Source organism: Sparus aurata, chromosome 1 (genome assembly GCF_900880675.1).
Source record: "Sparus aurata chromosome 1, fSpaAur1.1, whole genome shotgun sequence".
Classification (NCBI taxonomy): domain Eukaryota; kingdom Metazoa; phylum Chordata; class Actinopteri; order Spariformes; family Sparidae; genus Sparus; species Sparus aurata.
Window position 1 is genome coordinate 24,383,431 of NC_044187.1, and position 25,583 is coordinate 24,409,013.

The 25,583-nt window shown below is 39.9% G+C and overlaps 1 protein-coding gene across 6 annotated transcripts in view; it reads left to right on the forward strand.

Annotated features, from left to right (window-relative positions):
• Positions 1–3,208: 3,208 nt before the first annotated feature.
• Positions 3,209–25,583, forward strand: part of myh10 (myosin, heavy chain 10, non-muscle) — a 63,146-nt gene continuing 40,771 nt past the window's right edge. For all 6 annotated transcript variants that reach the window (XM_030420435.1, XM_030420447.1, XM_030420454.1 and 3 more), the window contains exons 1-3: positions 3,209–3,388; positions 7,758–8,139; positions 17,690–17,846. In XM_030420435.1, the coding sequence (XP_030276295.1) occupies positions 7,795–8,139; positions 17,690–17,846 (502 nt within the window). In that variant the 5' untranslated portion in view covers positions 3,209–3,388; positions 7,758–7,794. The remainder of the gene's footprint in view (positions 3,389–7,757; positions 8,140–17,689; positions 17,847–25,583) is intronic.

Genomic DNA, 25,583 nt, shown 5'->3' on the forward strand with positions numbered 1-25,583 from the left:
TGTGCTTTGCAGTAATTAGCATATATTGGATTCACACAAGTACTTAACCCTCAGTTTTATTTATGATATAATTAACCAGTTCTGCTAATACATTGAGCCACACAAACTAAGTCTTACCCGTCAATCAGACTTACCCAAATGATTGAAAAACTTCATAGACAACGACTGGTTTGATTTCCACAGATAAAAATCATGTCAAACACCAAAGCTCCTTTAGAACAATTCATCATTTATCTTCAATCTGCAATCAAAGGTAGACCTAACCTTCCCAGTGGTCCTCGCCGACAACTTTCCTTTAAAAAAGAAAAGACAGTCAATGACATACAGTGAGAAATTGATCACATATGAAGAGAAAGACAAATCAAATGGAAGACAAGAAGTACTTTGAGTAAGACGCTAATTTGCAAAAAATAATTGAGAAAATGCGGGTTCAATTAGCTACGTTAATGATCTTTGGGCTTCCCAGTTTCAGCGCATCTGGTTGAGCTTAATATAACTGTAATTAGCTACACCTGTGTTTTCCCAGCTATGGCAAGACAAGATGCCTATGTCAAAAAGGTCAATGTGTCATTTGTTGATATGAATCAAAATCCACTATGCGGAGGTTCTGGGAGAAAATTTCTAACTATCAGCAATACATTTCATCAGGTAGATGTGTGTGTTGCTAAAGCCTAAATGTATTTATTTATTTATTTATTTATTTGTTTTAAAACAAGGATGTTTCTGCCATCAAGGGTTATCTAGCCGAAAGCTCTACAAGCTAACTTTTCCACCTTTCTTCCAGAAAGTCAGATGATGTAATGTGGTAGCATATAAAGAGTACCAATAATATTTGGGAGCAGGTAAAGATGGCTAAATGTACAACATAGCTCAGCCACCCAGAAGACTGGAGTTTCAGTCCTGTGTTTTTATAGTGTTGACTTATTCATCTGTGCAGGAACTGACTACTTAGCCTGGGCAGGAGTGCCTGCCCAAAGTCAGCAGATTGACAGAGTTCTGAAGGACTTGCTGTTGTGAATGATCCCTGTTGTGAAGCTGAAGCCAAATGTGCATTGCTGGCTGCAAAAACTATGAGTAATGTCCACAATATCTAAAAAATGTGAAATAATGTAGGGTTTGTTGAAAACTAAGGCCAAACTGAACTGGTGGCTTTAATTTGTCTAAAGTCTCGTCTGAGGAGAATGAAGCATTGAAAATAGAATATAAGCTTTGAGCTAAACTGCAATGTTGGCTTCAATTTGTGTCAGAAGCAGCTGATGGAGTATGAAGTGAAAATGAATCAAATACTCTTCTCAGACTGAGAAATTCAATAAATATCAATGTATCAATGACTGGGAAAATTGGAATATTTAGATGGAGTTTCTGGCTTGAATGAATTAAAAGATAATAGTTAAATATAGGTAAAATGTTGGAAAATGTACTGTGTGTGTTTGTGTTTGTGTGCATGTGGATGCACGCTTAATCATGCATTTTTGGCTGTGTATTTGTGGTCATGAGTGCATGCTTACATGTGCATATTTGACTGCATTTGTGTGTCTGTGTATTAAATTGACTCATTGATGTATTGAATCTGTCTCTCTCCGTGTGGGCCCACGTGATCTCGGTTGCCACAGTGATGGTAACCAGGTTGGTTGTGGTAACGGATTGTAAGAGTTGATTTAATAGTGATTTTAGCTGAGGCTCACCTCATATTATCATGCTTTTCCCTGCAAAACAGTAACTGCTATCACTCAAATAATTACCTGGTAGAAACTATGAGAGTCTTGTGAGGTGAGCCTCAGCTCAAATCACCATTAAATCAACTCTCACAGTCCGTTACCACAGCCAACCTGGTAACCATCACTGTAGCAATAAGAAAAATAAAGAATTCTGTGCGCAGAAGAACAAAATTGTGAATGCCTCCTGCATTCCAGAGTTTATTCATTTTGGACATGATTTTGAGGTGAGTACCTGTGCTAACTTAAGGCACCAGGAAGAAGATGCAAAGACAATGATGAACTGACCTATGAAGGAATTGGTTTGATGTAAGGTCAAAGGGCAGAAGTCTGTTAATAGTGTTTATTCATAAAGGAGGTGATTTTGTGGTGAGATTTCTCATGCCTCCTGCATTCACAACCAATAAGGACAAGAAGGAGATGGTTCTGTCTCTGTCTACATTTCACAAATGTTCTTTCTTCATATTCTTCTTCTTCTTCTTCTTCTTCTTCTTCTTCTTCTTCTTCTTCTTCTTCTTCTTTTGTCACACTCCCGTGACTCCAGTGGAGATCAGTTGGTAAACAATGACAAAAACAAATGGATGTAATTTCTCATAAAGGTTCTCTGGGAATTATTTGATTTTAGTGCCAGGTTGTGAAGCCTTCCACTATGGACTCATCTTTCATTTAGTGATTTCTTGCTTTTTTACAGTTCTCTATTATCAATGTATGCTACATGGAGTCACAGCATTAGTAATGCCTGTCTTTATGCAACAGGGGGCACTATTTCAACACAATAAAATGTGTTTCCAGTCTGTATTAGCAAACAAGTAATATATCTTTTATTCAACTGTGTTTGCATGATGTGTCGCTTGCTTTACAAATACAGTTTTTTATTCTTTTTTTAACATAAAGCATAATATTTTATATCATTATTTGAAATAGGAAAAAAATAGATAAGAAAGTCAAATTAGATAAGTGGAGAGATCAGCTAACATAATATTATTGATTCCCAGGGGGAAGTTACAAGTTACAGAAAAGGAGAAGGCTATGAAAAATGTTTTGAATAACAAATTTAAATCTTTAAAAAACAATAATTTCACTACAAACCAAAGTTAAATTAAAGATATTTACCTACATCAAGCAGTACAGTGAACAGAAAGACAAGACAAGACAAGACTGCAATGAAATGAAATAAGGTAAATGTGAAGACCCAATACTTAGGATTCAGTGATTAATTGAATTATATGTATTTATATGAAAGTGAAAATCCTGTCACTACTAAACGAGCGATGACTTTAATATGATAGTAATATGAATGACAGCCTGAATGTCCTACAAGCCGCAGCAGCATCCACCGGTCAGCAGGTGTTGATATGTTGGGCGTCAGTCGTCAACTATCAAAGTTTGGGGATGGAAATTATTTTCGACCAATCGCGATTATGCTTCTCAATTTGAGAGCCAATCACATTCCAGATTTGTTAAATGGGCGTCACCCAAAAAAAGAGTGCTGCGGTGCGGTGCAGCCTCCCCGGCCGGCGAGAGTTCGGTTGAGAGGGTGCTGGATGGTGGGGGAGTACCACTGATGAGAGAGCGGGCGAAAGAGGGGACTGTTTTAGCACGGATTGGAGGATTATTTGATTTATCTACTGGACACCAATAAACACCTGGACGGGGTTTCTCACCTGTGTGTGGTAAGTTCAACAGAGAAGCCCGGGCCGGTCATTTCATTGAGATGTAAGTGGTTAGCAACAGTAACCGTTAACGTTAGCTAGCGGATTATTGTGCCATGACTTTTCAATGATGGAGGACCATCAGCTTTGCTAGTGTTAGCCGGCGCCGCAGAGCCAACGTGCTATTTGTTTGAGTCTAATATAATCTTAAATGAATGTTTTGTTGCACGTATCTGTTCTAGAAGTTTCATCTTGAGGCGATATCGTGATTCGGTGTGGTCATTGTCCGCCTGCTTTTATCCCCACCCAGACGTCTTTGAGCCACCCACACCCATGATGGGATTTTGCCTGAGGAGACAGCTCAGTTCATCCCTCAAACTCTCCTTTGCATCGAAATTACACTATTTCAGACCACCTTATATCTGCGTAAAGTAATGCAGACGGTAACGTTAATATATTCCCGCACTTGTGTTTAATTGGTCTGTCGGAGCTGCCGAGTCCTTGCAGGCATCTTTCCGGGCGGGTGGGATATGAAGCACAGCACGCCAACTTTGAGCTAACGTTAGCAAGCTAACCTAGCCGATGCAGCTGTTTGGCCCAGCCGAGGAATATTACTCCATTGTCAGAGCTAACGGCGATTTATTTTTTACCCTCCTCTGTTGAAATGACCCAGCGGAGGTACATTGTTCTGCATATCCCCGTGGCGAGGCACTGAAGGCGGGATGAAAGTTGCTGTTTTCCCAGCTTAAAGTCAGGGGATGCAGTGACACGGCAGCCAGCAGCCACACTGATCCCCCCCATCCCTTGACCTGACCCACATTCGTTTCTAACCAGCGCCTGATTTAAGCATGGGACTTGATTGTAGGTTAAATATCTCTGAGCATTCACCAGCTGATCTTGTCTCAGATTAATAAGAAGCAGACTGGAGTGGTGCTTTTGTGTCATGACTTGTCCGTGCATCAGCTGCTGAGGGCATCAAGTGCCGACTTTTACAAAGTGGCTCTGTCCTGTCACTCTGTGGAAGTGTATGCTTTTTTTTAAAATCAATGATTGCCGTGATTATGTTCTTTATTCAATGATAAGGCAATATAAAAGTACTCACCTCTCATTTTGTATTACATGTAGGACTGCAACTCATGATTACTTTAATTACCAATCAATTCATCATTTGCTCTGTAAAATGTATGACAGTGGTGAAAAATGCCACTTGTTTTTTTGGAAAATGCATTTAAAAGATATTTTTATTCCTCATTAATCAGTCAAGTAATTTGTTGATTACTCAGTTGGACTGGTAAACGACAGAAAATCTGAGAGCACAGCTTCCACGACATGCTCAGATTGCTTGTTTTTTCTGACCAATAGTTTAAATCTTAGGATTCTAACTAAATTCCTGCCTGATTTTTTATTTTTATTTTTTTTATTACACAACATAACCAGGGTTTCCATTGACTGTTGAGGATGCTCAAATGGTGAAGTAACTGTTCATGTGGGTTGCACAGGGATGGAGGTGTAAAGGCTTGAAGCTCACACAACAGTTTGTGTGGGCCAAACAACTCCTTCTGGAAAAAAGGCAGACCTAAAGCAAAGAAAATACAGCAAATTAATCATACAAAAATACATTTATCTCATTCGCCAGAAAGAAAAATCTCATGCTCATTCTGACACTGTGCATAAGAGATGATGATTTAGAAGGATCTGCTATTAATGTTGATTGAGACACAAGTCTTGTGTTTCACCTTTTATTCTTTTCAAGATTTATACATTTCCTGTATACACATTTTCATGGACAGGGGTCTCAGATGACCCACATTATTCCACTTGTAGTACTGTACTTTAATGGAAGGTGAACCATCACAAGTCGCTGAATGATGACAGGCAAACAGCAACAACCATGGATGACTGTAACGAGCTTTGACACCTGTCAGTTAATCAGACATGCCCTGAAATACACTTGTTATTATTTTACTTTAATTTCTCTTCAATGAAACAACAATAATGCTCCATAAGGCAAACTGGTGACAGCAATGATTGCAGTAGCTAGTGAAAGAACTGCAAGAAATATGACGATTTTGTCTGTTTTATGAAGGATTCCGGGTAAACACAGCCTGAGTTTTACTTAGAGCCAGCATTTAGCAGTCATTGGAGGAGCTATGTTATTCTTAAAGCACTTTACCATCAGCTTCAACATTCAGCTGTATTGATTGTAGCTTGGCTGAATCGATGTCTTACCTGAAATGGTCAAAATAAAATTCATGGTGCTACCACACCACAGTTAGATCAAGTCTGCGTAGTTTGGTATTAGGGCTTGGCGATATGGCACAATAGATATTTGTATATATAAATAATCTGAGATTCTCACCTGCTATTGTGGTAAATTTTCAAATAAAAGAACAGGACCTGCTCTTAGCCAATATTGGATTTTTTTTAATATGATTGCATCGGGTTTTCCTGTGTGAATATGTTACCCATTTGTTTTCACTGAAAATTTATTCTGTTGCGATAAGAATTGATTTTGTGATATAAAAGTACATGTCCTTTGATAGATAGGGGCCAGCTCAAATAGAGCTAAAACATCAATGATATGAGTCAAAAGCAGGGGAAGCCCCCAAGGTAGTCTGTATTTTTTAAGCTGCATCATTTTACACAGAGCAATATATGATGACAGAATGGCACGCTGTAAACTGTACAACCCTCCCTAATTACCTAATTACAGCCCTACTGTACTGTAATGGAAATAGAGGAAGGAGATGGAAATAAAGGGCAATTCATTCCTGTTAACTGCTTTGATGCTTTCAGCTCTGATGCTGAATGTTAGCACAGTCAGCTAAACCACATCGGATGCAGATGCAGGTACAACCTCCTATACTGCCGTCCAGTGTCATTGAGTGCCACACATCAGGATTTTAGAGCTGATCTATGACCAGGATGCGCACTTTTTATCTCTGTGACTGTGTTGAAAAATCTGCGGTTTAGCCTAAACTGGTGACTCAGCGACACTATGAAAATTTCTCATTTGCGTACAGGCCAAAGTTAGAATATTAACAGGTGGGCTTTTTTCACAGAAGCATTTAGGCATGACACTGTTGGAAAAGCTTAAAATAAATGATACAAATTATACAATTTTGTGATGGCTAAATTCCATTTAGCTGCTTGAGTTTCAAGGTACTGGTATTGTTCATACTTTCTCACTGTTAGAAATTACAAGGACACTTAAATTAATCATAGCCTTTGTTTGTTATATTAGTAACACCTGAGCTTTTCCTATGACAAGTCTTAAGCCTGGTTTATGCTTCTGCGTCGCGGCGACGGCGTAGCTACGTCGTCGACCCTACGCCGTCATTGAGCATTCGAAGTTCTGCGTCGAGGGAACGCGTTGTTCTGCAATTCACCGCCAAGCCGCTAGGGGGGTGTGGCTGTGTCTTTGTTTGGTTTCGGGGGGTTCATATCGGATTCCTTGGTTTTCTTACGGTCAGACAGTAAACAATGGCAACTGAGATGGAGCGGGTGTTTTTGGAGATGGCGCTCGTGGATATTGAACAACAAATGCTGTTATTACAAATGTTGAAGCGCAGGCGACGCAGAAGAAGAAGCAACTGCCGGAAATGACGTTCTGAGCGGACCAATCACAGTCCTTGCCGTTCGCTTCTCGACGTGTCGACGTGACGCGTAGTCAGGATTTTTTGGAGGCACACATCAGGCTACGGCGTAGGGTCCGCGTAGGGGTCTGCGTCGACGACGTAGCTACGCCGTCGCTGCGACGAAGAAGCATAAATCAGGCTTAAGTCTGCCAGCCCAAATGAATTTTTTGGCATCTCCAGTTTGTATCCAGATTGTTTTTTGGAAGTTGGAAGATTTTTTAAATGGAATAAAAATCGGATTTCCACTGATGTGTCTCAGTTAGGATGTTCAACAAAGTGTATTCTGTCACTTGCAATCTGACACACAACGGCGACGTCAAAACAAGAGAGTAGGAAGTGCATCAGAGTGGTTACAACACAGAGAACAACAGTCCATGGGCAATCTTTTTGAAATAAATGGTCTGCTCTGTGGCTTAACAGGGTGTTTTTTTGGAGGGGAAGATGATGGATCTCAATTTCTCATGCTTCCGTGTTGGTAACGCAGCGCTGTAATAGATTGGTGACACAAAAATCTCTTCTGATCAGTTGCAGATAACTGTGCGGACACTTCGTCTTTCAAATCTGCTTTGAGAAACCCACCTGATTTGCCTGCTGTCTGAATATATCTAAAATCTCTGCAGTGAAAAAGGCCTATTAAAAATGGGTCTTTTACACAGAAGTCTTGAGTCACAGTAGGGATCTCATCTGTCCATTTCAGTTGTAGCTTTTTTATGCCTTTCAGATAATCATCATTCTTTCTCTCCTCCCTACAGGTGACCTTGTGTATTCTGCTTCTGGTTTCCAGCAGCAATGTCACAGAGGAGCGGGCAGGAGGACCCGGAGCGGTACCTCTTTGTGGACCGTGCCGTGGTCTACAACCCGGCTGCACAGGCCGACTGGACAGCCAAGAGGCTAGTATGGATCCCATCAGAGCGCCATGGCTTCGAGGCTGCCAGTGTTCGCGAGGAGCGAGGTGATGAGGTGGTGGTGGAGCTGGCAGAGAATGGAAAGAAGGCAGTGGTCAACAAGGATGACATCCAAAAGATGAACCCACCAAAGTTCAGTAAAGTAGAGGATATGGCTGAATTGACCTGCCTGAATGAAGCGTCTGTGCTTTATAACCTGAAAGACCGTTACTACTCCGGCCTCATATATGTAAGTATTTATCAGTTACCCATAACAACTTTAAATCATTATTTTCCACTTTTGAAAAAACTAATTAGGGTCTATTTCATCATAGTCATTTATCACAACAAATACTAACTTGGTGATAAATTTCTTCTTTGTCTGGCTTGACTTACATAAAGTAATGCATTGGGAAGCCACGTCGGTGGATACTGAGTTATAATGTAGTGCCCGTTACTACATTACTGAATTACCCCCATATTCCTTCACTCATATGGTCTAAAACTGGAAGCAAGTAATCTGCAGTGTCTTAAATTAAACAGTGGTGACATGACAAACATCAACGTAAAACGTACGTAAATTGCTCACTAAAACATCTTCATATCTTGTCCATAGAATTTCACACTGTATTCAAGAGACTAAGAAACACATTTCCTTCAATGAACAAGCCATCATGTCCTACATAAGCTGCCGATTTCCCCTGTGATTATGACCCACTTAGTGACATGCATTCCTGGAATAGCCCAGACTCAGAGCTTGTGGGCCACCTGAGACTCCTGGGAGGAGGCAGGGGCTAAGGGCTTCACACTCAGAGGCCTGGTCACAAAGACAGAAATTAGCTTGGCTAAACTAGATTTTACTTTGGGCAGATTGTGAAAAGGATTATTTGTTTCCTTATTCTGTCATATTGCTCCTTTAATAATTTGTTAAATTGTTAGGATATAGAAAGTGGAACATCTCTCCACTCATTTAGATATTCTTATAAAGTAATATCAGGAGATTGTCTGAAATAATTTACATCTTACATGTACATACATTTCTTTTCTTTTAGGTCAGAGGATTATATTCGGTTTTAAAGGAGAACTTCGGTCGATTTAAACATGCAGCTTCATTGCTCAAGCTACCCTTGACTTGCGAGTACCAAAGACGCGTACAAATTTGGTCCAGCCATTACAGAGCTCCGTGAACGGAGATGTAGCATTGAACGCTAACTGCATGGGGTCAGAACTTCACGCTGTGTTTTAAGCATCTTAACATGCTCCACATCTCACACCAGAAGTTATGCAACATCAGCAGACACCTTAGCACACAGCACTGTAGCGTGTATGACTCAAAATGAATAAAAAAGTAGTTAAAATAGTGTGTTTGTGCAAGGAGCTACTTACCTGTTTGTTGACATCCGCGTCTTCCGGTAGCTAGACCAAACTAGCATATCCATCGAGTGTGCACTTAACAGGCTAAACAGGCTATTGTAAGGCTCATGGCTCATGACAGGTTGTAACATGGACATGTACATTATGAACATACACACGAAAATGCTGGAATACGTTTCCGTCTCCGCCAGTGAGGGAGTAAGTGCACGCTCGACGGATTGACTAGTTTGGTCTAGCTACCGGAACACACGGATGTCAACAAACAGGTAAGTAGCTGCTTGCACAAACACACTATTTTAACTACTTTTTTATTCAGTTTGAGTCATACACGCTACAGTGCTGTGTGCTAAGGTGTCTGCTGATGTTGCATAACTTCTGGTGTGAGATGTGGAGCATGTTAAGATGCTTAAAACACAGCGTGAAGTTCTGACCCCATGCAGTTAGCGTTCAATGCTACATCTCCGTTCACGGAGCTCTGTAATGGCTGGACCAAATTTGTTCGCGTCTTCGGTACTCGCAAGTCAAGGGTAGCTTGAGCAATGAAGCTGCATGTTTAAATCGACCGAAGTTCTCCTTTAAGGGCAATGAGCTGCTGTTAAAAGTATTTTGTGGTTTTCTGCTTTGGCCATTGAGATGGAGTTTAAGAAGCTTCATGGATGACGTTAGGGCTGCACGATAAATTGAATTTTCATCGTCATCGCGATATGAACATGTGCAATAAACACATCGCAAAAGACTGCCTGGCACGCGATGAATAAGAAAAATCATTGCCAGGTTATGATGGCTGAGGAAGGAGGGAAATGCGATGAAAATGTGGTTGACGAAGTCCTTGTGATGGAAAGAAACAGCACTTCTGTTATATGGACTTATTTTGGATTCAGGAGAGACGACGTGTTACAAACACAGTTACTGTGTAAAACATGCTGAGCAGTTGTTGCAACTTCTAGAGGAAACACAACCAACCTCCATCACCACCTGCAATACAACCATAAAGACCTACACGAACAATTCAAAACTTATGTTAGCAATCATTAACTGTAAAGTTAATAATATACAAACTTCAATATTTGTTTATTTATCGCAAGTTATATCATCATTGCAGTATTGAACAGTGTTATCACAGATTTTCCTCATATCGTGCAGGCCTTGATGACGTCATGAATTTGAAACGTTTTTGAAGACATAATGTACTTTAATGATCCCAGACTGGGAAATTGTATTCTCTGTGTTGTTGAGGCATGATTACATCACTGTCATCATTCAGTAGATGGCCCACCAAACCATCAACATAATGGCATTATGTCCCTCAGTGGAATAATTATGGAAAGAATCCACTCACCGGCATTCTTAGTCTGTTGGGATTCAAAGCAACTCTGAAATTCAGTTTATTCCAAGAGCATTGTGCATTGTGTATTAGTGTTTGTAATTTGTTATTTTCTTTCTCCATTTTATATTCTTGTTCCTTACATTTCTTTGGTACTTTTTGATAATTATTATCATTTATTATTGATACATGTGACTATTACAGTATGTTCTTGATTGATCAGTTACTCGTTCAGTCTATAAACTGTCACAAAATTGTTAAAAACTGTGATCAAAGCCCAAGGTGATATCTTCAACTTGCTTGTTTGTCTGATCTGCTGTTTAAAACTCCAATTCAATTCACCACCATAGAAGGTGTGGAGAACCAGCAAATACTCATACATAAGAAGCAGGAACCAATGAATTTTCCAGTACAATTACTGAACAATTAATTGATTATCATCATTGTTGCAGATGAGCCTACTGCACACTGTTTACCATCTACTGACAGTTGCTGCATTGTGCACACTGTTGAGTGAATCCAACTTTTGAGTTTATTTATCAGTAGTAAACATTTAACTTATTGTTTATCATAGGTATGATTTTATACACTGATTATTACTAGGAAGCAGATGATACAGACAGTCAGGGACATCCAGGTCAAAGAGGTCCAATGCAGACAGATCCAGCTCAGAGAGACACTGCTATAGGAGATCCAGACAACAGGATAGTTGTTCCTCAGATCAAGGATGAGACAACAGGTGTGTTTTTTATACACTGAGGTATAATAAGATGAAGATATACGTAATAGTAAGAGAAAAATCAAGGCCCGGGACTTTAACGCTTTAATTACGATTAATTAATTACACAAAAATTAACGCGTTAAAAAAATTAACGCATTTTAATCGCACTTATTTTTGCACCGCGGAACGTTTCTCACTGGAAGAGTTTCAGGGGTACCGATTATACTGGAGCACGAACTAACGTTCATGACTTCAGACAACAACAATGAACGAAGAAGCAGATGAGACTGCTTTGGTTGGCCCCGTGGATGGGAAATTTTGTTTTCAAAAGCAGACGGATGGCAGCGTAGATAAGAGCATGCTATTGCTGCACTTTATGGCAAAAATTGCACTGGTCGGGGCAGCGTTTAGCTTAGTGGGTAGAGCGCGCGTCCCATGTGCCGAGGCTCTGCAGCGGACCCAGGTTTGACTCCCGGCCTGGGTCCGTTTGCTGCGTGTCACTCCCCCTCTCTCTCTCCCTGTTTCCTGTCATATCTTCAGCTGTTCTGTCAATAAAGCCATAAAAGGCCAAAAAAATATTAAAAAATTGCACTGGTCTGTTGGTCTTGAAAAAACAAAAAACAATGCTTTGTGCTTAAGCTTCTGTATTCAGTCATCATTCAATGGTATACTAAAATCCATGTGAAAAAATTGCTTCTCACTGTTCTCAGGTCAAATATTTATGTGCGATTAAAATGCGATTAATTTCAATTAATTAATTACAAAGCCTCTGATTAATTAGATAAATTTTTTTAATCGAGTCCCGGCCCTAAAAAAAACATATATCAATTTGAAGGTAAGCAATGCCACATTTATAGAATTGGCTTATTCTGATATATAAAGGTAATGTCAACATGAAACAAAGAATTTCATCAAATTGTATGATATCGCACCGAAACCAGACTTAATTGAACCAAATCAGAATCTAATCATATCGAATTGTTCCATAATAAAATTAGTTGTCCCTGAATCGTATTATAGCCCATGTATCTAGATACATATTGAATCATCTTACAAGGGAGATATGCACACCTCTAACAGATAAATATACTTATGAAGAACCTCACAGTGCACAATTTTATTACAAGAGAATGAACTGAATAATCTCCTTTGATGTATTATATATGTATTGTGGCTGGATATAACATTTAACCACTGTGTAATTAATGCGATGTATTTTAGGTTGTGACCAGTGTAGTTGTAGCTGTGAGAGCTCTGCCATGGGGTCGCTGTCTATTGATGGCTTCGTGCCAAGATACTGCTTGGTCTGTTTGTATCTCCTGAGGGCAGAAGCTGTTTGCCACGATATTACAACAGTACTGACTTTACTGTAACCATGACCTTACAAGACTTTTTAAGGGAACATTGGTACGATAAATAATTGAGGTAATTTCTTTGTAGAGCTAAAGTTGATTCTTATCCTGAATGTGCTGCAGCAGAATGCTCCATTTTTTTCAGGCTCAAATAAGAAGAACTTCTTTGTATTTTGTATTTTTAAGTATTTTCAGAGGGCTTTTACTGAAGAGGTGACCCAAGACCCATCTCTGAGCTCAGGGAGGCCTCTGCTGAGTCACACTGTAACCAAACTGCCTTAACAGAGTTCTTTGTGCTCACTGATAAGCAACATCTGTCTGCTCAAATAACTGACATTTTCTCTAGTTTTGCTGTCAGAAAACTGTTGTTTAATTAACAACCAATCCATTTCAGCATTTGACTGTTTTTGCTGTTCTGCAGGGTCAGTCATGCCTTTTATCCATTCATTCATTTCATTCATTCATACATTATCATATTTTTGATTCTGCCTCAAAGCCACTTTTCCCAAGTATGAAGCTCATAAACAACTCTTAACGCTTACAAATTCAGTTCATTTTCTTTAGCGTTTCTCTCTTTCCTTTCCTACTTGTGAAGATTGCTTGACCTTTTAATTGAGGGAAGCATAGCATAGTGCTGCCATAACCTCTCTGATTACTTCCATCCACAATCACCCACAGCAGGAGCTGGATGTAAAAATCTTAATCATGCTTTAAACTTGTGTGACATTAAAACAGAAAAGAGAAAATAATCCAGAAGGAATTTATTTATTCTGGTTGCATCGGTACGCCTAACTTTTTTATTTAGGTGTAACAGCACATAGTTTAAGTGCAACCAATAATACATTTTATTCGACTTCTTAATAACACTTGAAAATGGTTGTTTACCGGAAAAAGTTAATGATCTTCCTCATTTAAGTCAGTGACCCACTGAATATCAGGCACACTGGTGCGCCAGTTCAAATGTTTAGTTTCCCATGACAGATTTTTTACCAAAAATGTCAAAATATGGGAAACTTCTTTCACCCGAAACATGTTGTATATGTGTGCCCAGCCCATGTATGCCCAGCATTCCTCTTAGCGTGGTTGACCAAATAAGGTTCAACCCAGTGGCTCAGGAGAAAAGAGGACTGGATTAATAATGATGTGACTCTAATGTATTATTGAATGCAGGCCACTGTATGCTCATCCTTTGTTGTGCTGGTGATGCAGAGACTACAGCCTGAACAGGATGGTTGGCAGCTCCAGGCTGAGAGCTTTATGTGGATACATGTCCTACTGGAGCATGGATCTCTTTGTGTCAAGGTTTTTTTTCTGTAAACAATCTTCCTCTTGAATGTTTTTTATCAAGACAATAAACATCAAGCCTGATTTTTTGTTTCTTCCACATGGTTGCTTTACTAGTCTATATTCACATCTTGACAGTGATGCTGCACAGCCACAGCATTAGAAATCACATCTAATGGTAATTACAACATTTCATCCACCCCTGCCTTGATGGTGATGCTTGCAGGATTTTCTCTAGTCTGCATAGAGGTGAATGCTTAAAACCCTAAATCAGTGACTCATGCATACCAGTTTCTGTCCAACATTACACTCCCCTGTTAACACATCATGAGAATAACACCACAAGATGTTTCCAGCTGTAATTCCTCATAGGCTATTTTCATTTTTTCTTTTAAGTCTTCCTCTTCATCTTCTTCACTTTGCAGAGTAGCTGTCAGAGCTGTTTTGAATGGTTAGCTCACTGCGTAAGCAGTGAAATGCAGTGGTGACACGTTGATCCTTTTAATCAAGTGCTGTTGAGTAAGATTGAGAGCACCCCAAGATTTGATGCAAATACATGACCACGAGAATCTTCAGGGTCTGGGCACTTTGGAACATAATTAAGAGGGGTCATATGAGGTAATGTATTTCTTAATTTCCCTCGAAGTCCGGAAATTTTCAGTTTTAAAAGGCATGGTAAAGCCTAGTTAGCCCAGTTATGTCAGAATGGAGGGCACTGATTCATGCCATAGCAGAGACTCCAGAAAATGTCCTCTTTTCCCATTGAGAGAGGCTGAGGCCCTGTTGCTAAGCACTGCTTGGTTCACAGACATTTATTTGGACATTTCCGGAGGACTGGGAACCCTTTCAACTGTGTAAGCGTTCTCCTCGGTTCACTATCGTTTCTCTGGGTTTTGGGCTCAGGGGTGTACTGACCATCTCAAATCCACCTCTCAGCTCAAAATAAGATAGTGGTAATGTTCCAGTGAGTAGACATTCCTTTGTGCAAACGCTGCATTTTGAGAAAGGAATGAACCATCACATGCTGGCTGGTAGGTGTCTTGTTACGCCTGGTTGTGTAGTTGTCCAACCCCTTACCCTCAGAGCCCTATTAATCCCCCAAATATCCCCTGGGGTCCACCATCAGGGACAGCCAGCTGAGTCAACCCTCTCCCCTGTGCCTGTGGCCCATGCTGGGGCAGGAGCACTGATCTGTCTGCCTGGCACTGAGCCCACGGTAGGGATTATTATGCCTGGGAAGGGGTTATTATTGGCAATGTTTCTATAATCATGCAGCCGAGTGAAGTAATGTTTTCTACAGGCAATTAGAGTTAGCCAGGTGTGAGTATTGGATTCAATAATCAGTAATGTAGAACAATGTTACTTCTGGTGATTCCTGAATGACAGATCTTTGTGTGGTCTGCTAAAGACAGAGCTGTGTCTAAAGAATATGTGCACATGGGAAGAGGTGGGGAGAAGGGTTTTGATGGCCATCTGGTGACATTACATCCCACTGCATCAACACATGACCACCACCACTGACATCATTCAAGTGTGCTGCTAGTGTATATGAATTTCTGAGAGGGTTTTATCAACTTTGGACTACATGACTAGCAGCAGAGTGATGTTTTTGGGCGAAATTGAAGTCAAAATAGAGCTGCAATGGTTAGTTTATGAATGTCAATGTCAAATAAATTATTTTCAGAGGTGGCCAAAGTACACACATTATCTATTCTAGTAGAAGTACAGATACTTGTGTAAAATGTCTCTGGTAAAAGTAGAAGTACTGATTCCACTTCTTTACTCAAATAAGAGTAAGAAAGTACGGGCTCTAAAATATACTCAGTGTAAAACTAAAAAGTATCCCTCTCGATAAACAATTAATTGTGTAAAAAAATGGTTAATTAATTAAATAATGACGTGACAAACAATTGCATGTTTTTATGTTTTTTACAAGACAAATTTCTACAATTACAAAAACCCAAAGTGATAGAATTTAATTATCCAGTCCTGTGTGTGTTTTCAGTGCAGTAAGATTGAAATGTGATTTTGGGCTGTCGGATGACGGATATGTGTTCTGTAAGTGTGAATGTGTTTTGTTAGCTGCCAGCCAGGTGACGGTTGAGATGTGTTTGTCAGATGTCTCACACACACATACACCCACTCTGCTCCCATGGAATGGTTTGGTCATGTCACCATTTTTCCAGTTCAACGACTGGGTCAGCAGGCCCTGGGCCCCTTGCAGCCCACTGGCCGCCACAGACAACATAATTAAAAGAATGTGTGGCCTTGCACAGCTGAGAAAAGAGGAAGGGATGCAACTAAAAGAGGATGGTCAGGATTAGAGAAGAGACTAAAGAGCAGCAAGAACTTGGGAAGGGAAGGGAATAAGAATGTGGACACCCTCTTTGACTGATAACTGGATAGCTTGCAGCAATTAATCCACCCAAGAAGTTTTATGTGCACGATGTATCAAGACTTCTGATCCCAGTCATTGATGGTTTGATTCAAAAAGCCCTAATACGCCGGCGCCTTATGTATACTGTGTACCCCATGCAGTGTTCCAGCAGAGGTAGCAGACATGTCAGAGATTAACTCTGTCCTGGTCTGTCTGACTACATGTCTGTCTGCATTATACAGCTGAGGGAACAATGAAATGTTTTGGATTAATATCAACATCCCTTGGCTCTGACTCAGAGTCAGTCAAACACTGTCTGGGAAAAAGTGGCACCAGTTTCATGCACAGAAAGAGGAGATGGAAAATGGCCACATATGAGGAGGATCAGTGAGTGTAGCAAGACTCTTAAATACTGTAGGATACTTTTCAGTGTGCCAGCAACCTGTAGGCGTGCAGTTTCTGTGAATTTATAATATGCAAAACACAATGGGCCTCATGTAAAAACCACCCGTACAATCAGATTTGTTCACAAGTGGCACAAGTGATTCAGGAAAATTTGCAACATTCATAAATGTTATAGTATTTTCTCTTTGGTATTTTGAAAATTCAAGAGTGATCCTGACCTGTGAAATGAACAGTGTAGACTCTCTGCCTTTATCTGCAGGGCAAAGATATACTTATTTGACCAGGAATACGATAATATATTTTATGATAATGATAATAATTAAGGCTTTAATAAATTTGGAGTTTAGATGTGATACAAAAATAGAATATTACTGTAACTAAACCAAATCAAATAGATTAACTAAAACAAAGTAAATGCTACAATAAGTGTTTTTTTTGTTTGTTAGATTTTAGGACTTTATCAGTGTATTTCTATATAGCAAGTCAAGCAGTTGTGTGAAATGTATTGCACTTCACATAAACTTCTCTTGCCATCGGCTATGATTCTCTCTCATGTAAAGTCTCAGTGTCTGTCATGTCCTCTTGATCGCCTCTACTTTGCTTTAGAAAAACGTTTTTGCATACCATTTCTGAATTGTCTCAGGTCCTTCAAACAGCACCACTAAAAGTCGCCTGCGAATGTACCAAACATGCAACCTTATATGACAATATTAGGGACTGATTATGCTAACGATCAAATCTCATGAACCAGCACCTCCTCATGAAAAGGTGGCATTCATTAAGCTAGTTTTTGCAGTAAAGTAAGTTTTGTGTGAGCCCAAAAACAATGCATGAAGATAACAGTCCTTTCTCTGCTTTTACACTGTCCCTTCAGTGCTCAGCATCTAAATAGTCAAACATTATGAAATATTAACAGTTGTCTGATGAATAAACAGTGAACCATGTTTTCTTTTCTATTTATAGACATACTCTGGTCTCTTCTGTGTGGTCATAAATCCCTACAAAAACCTGCCCATATACTCAGACAACATCATTGAGATGTACAGGGGCAAGAAGAGGCATGAAATGCCCCCTCACATCTACGCCATCTCAGAGTCTGCATACAGATGCATGCTACAAGGTAAGTCAAGTGTTACTGCTTCTCATGTACATCACTGCACCTCACATACAGGGTATTGTTACATACATATATAACCAAATTCACTGAAATGATGGCTTGTTATTAGTGTTCAGAAATTCTCTGAAAATTATTACAAACTGCCTATGTGTATCCTTTTAAAAGTCACACGTACTCACCATATTTTCAAGTTCATTTTAGGCTGCTTAGATTAATGCAGTTAAGTGTTTTCTGTGTGTGGCTGTGTGTTACATGAAATGTCATAGCAAAAAGACAACCTAATAGGGTGCCTACTTGTCCTTGTAAATTGTACTGTGTAATATTAAGACCTTATTTAAGATGTCTCTTGTCTAAAATACATTTATACCAACATTATGTCATTTTCTCTGTGTACACCCTGTTAACCTGCATATTTCAGTCTTTCAATCAATCTTTCATCTTCTTTGATGTGATTTGATATTGCTGCCTTATCTTCAAGAAGACCAATAATTTAATGGCTCCATCACGTGACACATCAAAATTGGTATTTTTCCAATAATTTGTGGAATCCACAAAACAAGACCTAAATATGTAGGGGAAAACTTGACATGTGACTATGTCGTGAATTCACCTACAAACGCCCAGTCAAGTATTTTGGATGACAGCACCATGAAATATCGAAATAAAATTCACATTTTTAATTCAACTCAGGCCTTGCTACAGTCAGATCATTTACTGTGTTATTTCCAAGCATCTGTCTCGAATATAACTACTGTCTTGGCTCTGATCATTTTTATGCACATCTTTCCCTGTCATTTATTGAGGTTACATACTTATGTTTTAAAATTTCCATTGTAATTCATTAAGATAAAATCTTGTAAGTGAAGACGGACCACTCAGAATGATGCCTTCAAAGATTCTTGCCTGGTAGATGGCAAACGTCCAGGCTCTATGAGCAGTGACTGACTGGGTTCAGACCAGCGAGAACAGAGAGGGTGACCCCATTGTGCTCGACAATAGGTCCTTTGTGTTACTGCGAGGGCCGAACCAGTGGGGGTGGTAACTAACTGGACAGTCCCGTCAGTCCTTTTAGGCTTTGCTATTCCCATGTTGGTATACAGAAGGAAGTTTGGGTTGTGTAAACATGCAGCTTGATGATACCTCTACCCTCTTTAGACTAGAACTTCTTTCTTGAGTGACAGTTACAAGTCTTTTTTTATTGTTCGGATTATATTACTATATATTAATACCTTCTAAACTTTAGTGTGAAGATGCTTGTTTTGATGATGATTGAATAGTATTACCTCGTCACCACTGATGATGTTCAACACAGATACTTGGTTTAAGTAGTAGCCTTGTTGTGGCTGTTGTGGAACTCTGCGAGCTCATCGTTTGTTGTTGTCACCTCCTCCTCTTTTCTTCACATCCTCTATTCTCCGCACATTTGTGTTCCTACATGAGTAAAAATGGGTGCATGGGGGCAGGGCTGGGAAACCTGTCAATTGGTGATGCATTGATTTCAACATGTGAGTTTTCTTCTTTTTTGAAGCAATGACCTCTGCCCTCAAGCTTTTCCAAGTGACCCATGTATTTACTGTATGTCTTGGTGTACACAAGCCTGACTGGAGATTTTTAATGCACTGCCACAACCCAGTTTCACTTGTATCAGAATTAACAGTGTTGTGGTTGAAAAGGAGGTTTGTAGGTTGGAGATTAGTGGAGGCCAGCTGCTGTTCAGCTGTGGCCCTGAGCATTTCAGCAACCTGGTTAATATAAGGGAAAATCCAGTTGTATACAGTAGATTAGCACTGGTGTTTTCTTTTCTCTAACAGGGCAGTGAAGTCACTTTGCGGCCAAACACTTTTGCAGACATCATTACATTTCTTATGTGTCCCTAGCCCCTAGTAGATGCAGACATGCAACACTTTTCAAAATGCTCACATTCACTGGGAAAATAAGACAACTTCTTAGTCAGTGATCACGTCACATGCGCATAATAAAAAGCATCATCTTAATGACCTGTTATATCAGCAGAAATTTATATTTTGGGCAGATATTGTGTATATACTTTCGTTTAAAGGTCCAGATTATAAATAAACAGATTTTTTTAGCATCAGTTTTTTACTCAAAAATAAAGTTACTAAGAAAATAGTCTGCCAAAATTTGACAATTGTCAACTCACACTTACTTTATCTCAAGTTTTATTTCACCATATTGCAAAAGCATTTCCAGTTATCTCAGAATGTTTCATTAAATTTCACAGATTGTTATCAAACCCCTTCACACTTCATGCTAGACTTTGCAATGTCAGCTGGAATCTAAATAGTAAATAACATTGAGACAAATTATTTGTTGCCTTTGATTTATGACCTTTGGAGCAGAACAGTTTGTTGAATCATATTTAAGGCTGAAGGGTGTCTACACCTCACCGGGATCTGTTAATTGCCGTAGCATTGCTGTGAAGCCAGTCAGTACTCATGTGGGAGGTTAAATGAGGTGTTACCTAACAAAGAAGGGGTGTGTTAGCAGACATCTAGAACTTACAGCACATCTGTCATTGATTAGTGGTCCAGATACTTTACATAATTGCCCCCGCCGCTCAGCCGATGTGAAGTCACTGACGCACAAGAATCAAATTTTATCATATCTGGAAATGTGTTGTAAGGAAATGCTGACGCTTGCTTGAATGAAAACATCTGTTAAAGGGCCGGTCATGTCAGTAGTGGTGATGGATTCCAAAGTGGACGTGCATCAACAGCACTGAACGTGTTCCTAGGTGGGCTTTTTTTGAAACGGGGTCTTTGTTTCAGTGGAAATGGAGAAAGACTCTCTTGTCTCCCTGGTGTTTGATCAGGGCGTTAGGTCAAGTCCAGCTTGATCCATCTTAGCTTAGTGAGGTTTTCTCAAAGCACTGCTCTTTGATTTCTCTCATAGAGGTCCATTTTATCAACAATGAACAAAGCACTTCTCATCTCACATATCAGCAGCATTACTGATATTGATAAAAGATTAAATTACTTGTTTAAAGAATGCAAAGCATGCTTTATGAAGTTTCCGGTGTAGATTGTAATCTATACTGTCAGGCATGAGTTTGGTAAAATTTATAATGGCACAGCATTATGCTCTCAGCAAACTTGGTCTCACCTGGCGCCGATGAGGTCCGTAGCAATTGCTTTAATGACCTTTTGAACCAAGATTTGATGCCAGGCTCTCTCAACTTCAAACCTCCTCCTGAACACACCGCAGCATGTTAAGAACACAGGGATTTTGCTAATCTTTTTTTTTTCTTTCTTTTTTTTAAAGCAATCCATCATATTTAAAAAAAGTGTATGTGTGTGTATGAGAGACAGATTTACAATCACTGAAGCTATTGTTGTTCCCAAAAAACAGCAGGAGCATATACATTAGTGGATAGTGAAAGTAAGGAACTGAAGGAGAACTCCAGTTTTATTTGTAATAAAGCTGAATGAAGATTGCAGTATAATCCTAAATAGTACCATCTTAGTTCTTCTGTATCCCCTTCAAGTAAAACAGTATTAAAGGGAGGACTATTTTACAAAGTGTTTTCACACAATACTGACATCATGAGATATTTTTATAGATAATCATAAATGATGTGGATTTACTTATTATGACTAAGCTGGTTACAGTTTGGTTAGACCAGAAAATTACATCACTTGACTGTAATGTAGCCTTTGAAACTGGACAATGACAGCAGAAACTCATGGCATCTCTTGTCACAATTAAAATATGATATAAATATATTTCCCTGCCCTAGGTATTGGCAGCAGCAACTGGACAAAATTAGTTGGGAAAATTGACTTTATATTAGTCTCAGATATATTTGTCTGTCCAAACTTCACCTGAGGGCTCTTTCAGCTACTGGAAGGGGGTCAGTGTTATGGCCTAATATGTCATTATCCAATTTTATGAGCCAAAGTAGATTTTATTTCTGCTTTGTCTTTCTCTACTATTGATTTCTGTTTTGTTGTTAAAGTTGAGTTTCATGACAACACTCTTGTATCATCCAAGTGAAACAAATCCCATGATTGCTTTGTGGGGTGCTTAAAGAGCAACTAAACCCCCAAACCACTTTTTTCTGCTGAAAACCAATGTATTTGGGTATGAAGTAGTGTTGCTGAGTGATTCTGGTCCAACTCTTGAAATTTTAGTCGAAGTATTTCAATTTGGCGTATTTTGTAGTAAAAATGTAAGTGTGACTGCCCTCTATGGGTTGAAACCCGGTTATTACAATCGAATTTTCCTATTGGCTGAGATGGAGGCAGATGACGTTTTGGAGGCAGCTTTCGTCACGGTCCACCACGGTTAGCTCCGCCCCCTCCTATAAAAACTAGCACCTGCTGATCTGGAATCTGTGGCGAGTAGGTTGGATTGAGAGAATTGCGAATAGAGAGGCATAGTGATTATTGAGTAGGTAGTGTAGTGTGGTGACGGTTAGGGGGGAGGGGGGAGGGGGGAATCGGAGAGTACTCCTTGCTACTACTTGCTCTTTAACCCATTGCTTTATTTAAGTTAAGTATATGTGGTAGTCCATGCGTGGTCATTACGCCGTTTCTTTGTCTGATGTCGGTCATCACAGCCCTAAAGCCAGTGTTACATCATATCTGAATGTATGCCTAGATTTGCAGGGTTGCATTCATTTTCAAATTATTATGTTATATATGGTGTTGAAAAATCTTGAGAGTAGTTTGGATATCCGTGGACAGTGAACATTGTAGAATAGTGATTCTTCAAACACTTTTTTTAAACTGACACAGGTGATTTCAGTTGTGTTGCCTGATTAGACCTCTTCTCAGGATTTTGTGGCATATACAAACTGTGCTCGATTGACATCATCCTTGCCATTCTATTGGTTTGGTTACACCTGTCAAAGTGGGTCAACTTTCACCTTTAACAGTTTGTATTAGCCCTTACATTTATTTGACATTACACAATTCTCAGCATAGCTCCACCAAACCTGAAGCTAGGCCATGTTCACCTGTTCTGATATGCAAGCGAACATCCTCTTTAATAGTGCAGGTTTTATACACGTTGCTGCTGAGTGGGTACTCTCCAGCACTGAGGAGATGTGTCTGGCTATGCAGGATTACCGATTACTGTAACACTTCTGTCACACCTCTGACACTCCCACCAAATATGCCCCAGACTGGTTCTAATCAACCAGAGTAACTGAAAACAGCTGTATGGGTGCGCAAAGTTTTTAAGGGAACATCTGCTATGGCTGCAAAGTCTATTGTTGTGTTGTTCTAGATAATTATTTAGGTTTCCATTTGGAATATTTCTGTAATTCAGCTGTGCAATGGATGTGCTCTAACAAGCGTTTGTTATAGATATTTGCTTTAGGTGAAAGAACTTATTAAGCAGTGGACAGAGCTGTATGATACCGAAGAGGAAACTTCATAGTTGAGTTCATTTACTGAAATGACTTTTATCACTGCTAGTTGATGACTTGATGAAGTAATGGCTTAATGTACTGTGTGCACCAAAGCAAACATCACTAGTTATGTTATAGCTCCCCTTTGCCTCACATACACCATAAAGACAGCGCTCTATTTCCTCCTGTTAATTAGACAGCAGCATGGTGCTCATGGATTTGTCTTCATTACCCTGAACATTCAGTGGAGGTGTTTTACTATAAACATCACTGTTGTTTTCTTGAGGTTTTTGTCACGCTGTGACATTTTTAGTAACAGCTCGATTAACTTGATGCTCTGGTTTCAGAGGTGAGTGTTTGCACTTCATTGCCACTCCTAAATACAGGCATTAGCCATCAGTGGCAGACACTGGCCCGAGCCCAGCGTGCCACAGCCTCACAATGAGCTCACTGTCGTGAGCTGAGATCAGTCCCCCCTCCCCTTCTCTTCTCTCCTTACTGGGAGAAACACCACATGCAAAGCAGCTGTGTATATGTCAAAGCCTCAAGACATCCTCAAATATTTTACCTCCATCAAATTTGTAAGACTAATGATGCAGACCTTTTATATGTGTAGACTGCTTTTATTCATATCTGTGTAGCCCCTGGCATGACCATGAACTCTATTGAACTTGTGTGTCTGAAACACGGTGACGATCATTTGCTTTGTTTCAACTTTTCTACAGTCTAGCTATTTTTAAGATCTAACAATATTTGTACCCTCAAAAATGTCTGGATCTAAAATTTTAAAATGATATTCAGACTCCTCAGCTTTCGCTTTAACTAGTGTTATACTAAATCCTGGGGGAATCATCACCGCTGCCTACTGGAGTCATGTGAAGCTGGCAAGAGCATTACCAATCATGCGAAACCCACAAAACAGTCCTTATGACTATCAAGCAATGTTACGAAAATAACAGCCCCTGTTTGGGTAGTTCGGCACAGACACACAGTCCTCTGCCAGTAATCAGTGTTTTACAATCTGGAGGGGTTGTTAAGGTTGCAGCAGTGCTGGCAAATTGGTGAATGGAAGTGACCAGTCTCACAATGACTGGATCATATCTTTCCACTGTGTCTGCAGCCAGTCTGATAAAAGAGACATCGGCTTTCTGAGTGGCGTTGTGTTTATGTCTGATTCAGATAGGGGTGTGAGTGTAAAGAGAGATGAGAAGGAGGTGGGGGGCTGATAGGGGGCTGTGTGCTGTCATGCATGGTGCAGCAGTTGACGTCAGACCTCAATAAGAAGTCTCCTTAAGGACTGGGTTAGCTGTCGTGTGTGTGATTGCTTGCATGCATATGTGTGAGGCCCCTTCTTATAGTGCTTAACTGCAGGAAGTTCCTGGTCGAAGCCAGGAAACCCAGGTTGTCCCTGATGAGCCATCCAGCTGTGTCCTCAGTCAGATAACATTCCATCATTTTACCCTACTGTCAGCACTTCAGTCCAGGAAACCTTCAACTCTGGAAGAACTGTCCACCCAGGGACTCAACAAAATGATTTGAAATATTCACAGCCTGGAGCTGTGCTCCAAACATTTTTGGCTTGTGACCTCTCAAAATTGAGCAGCGTTCACTTGTGACCCCTCATCACATGTTATGGCCTTGAGTGCCAACATGAGTTGTGAGCAGTTCATTTTAGATCAATTTAGTGTCAAAAAACGAAACACTGATTTATCATAATTGACCCAGACATACAACTGTCCACAGTAGTTTGGCACAAACACAGTGGAAGCAGATGACAATTGAAAAACACCCAGTTAGAACTGTTGATCGCACCATTTTTGCATAGCAGTGCAGGAAGGAATTTTCATATCATCCGAGTCGTCAAGCCTTGAAAATTACCTTGACACAAAGAATTCAAGGCAGCAAGCCCAGGGTCATGTCAAGCCTCACTCAAACAGGCTTTCTGATGCAGTGTACTTATGACAGAGTTAAGATTAATCACAAGGCATGTAATTAAAGCAGTAATAGACAACTTTTCAACTTTCTACCCTCCAAGTGTTTATTTGTGGCAATACTGTTGGTACTACTGTCGCAAACACAGAGTTACTGCTATACTGTCTAAAGCAAAAAACAACTGTAAGAATCCCAACTGACCTAGAAATCTCGATATCAGTACTATGGATAAAAACACACATGTCAGCAAGAGAACAGAACTTTGACACAACAGTGGCGCTCTTCATCGAGTGAATTCCTCCAGTTTTTTCTTTTGCATTGTAGAGTTTCCAGTTATTCAACTTGTTCCACCATTACCTGTGGAAAGCGACCAGGGGAAAAAAAGCCTCGACACACTTCCTTTGTGCTGTTATTCTGCTTCCGTTTTTCTGGTC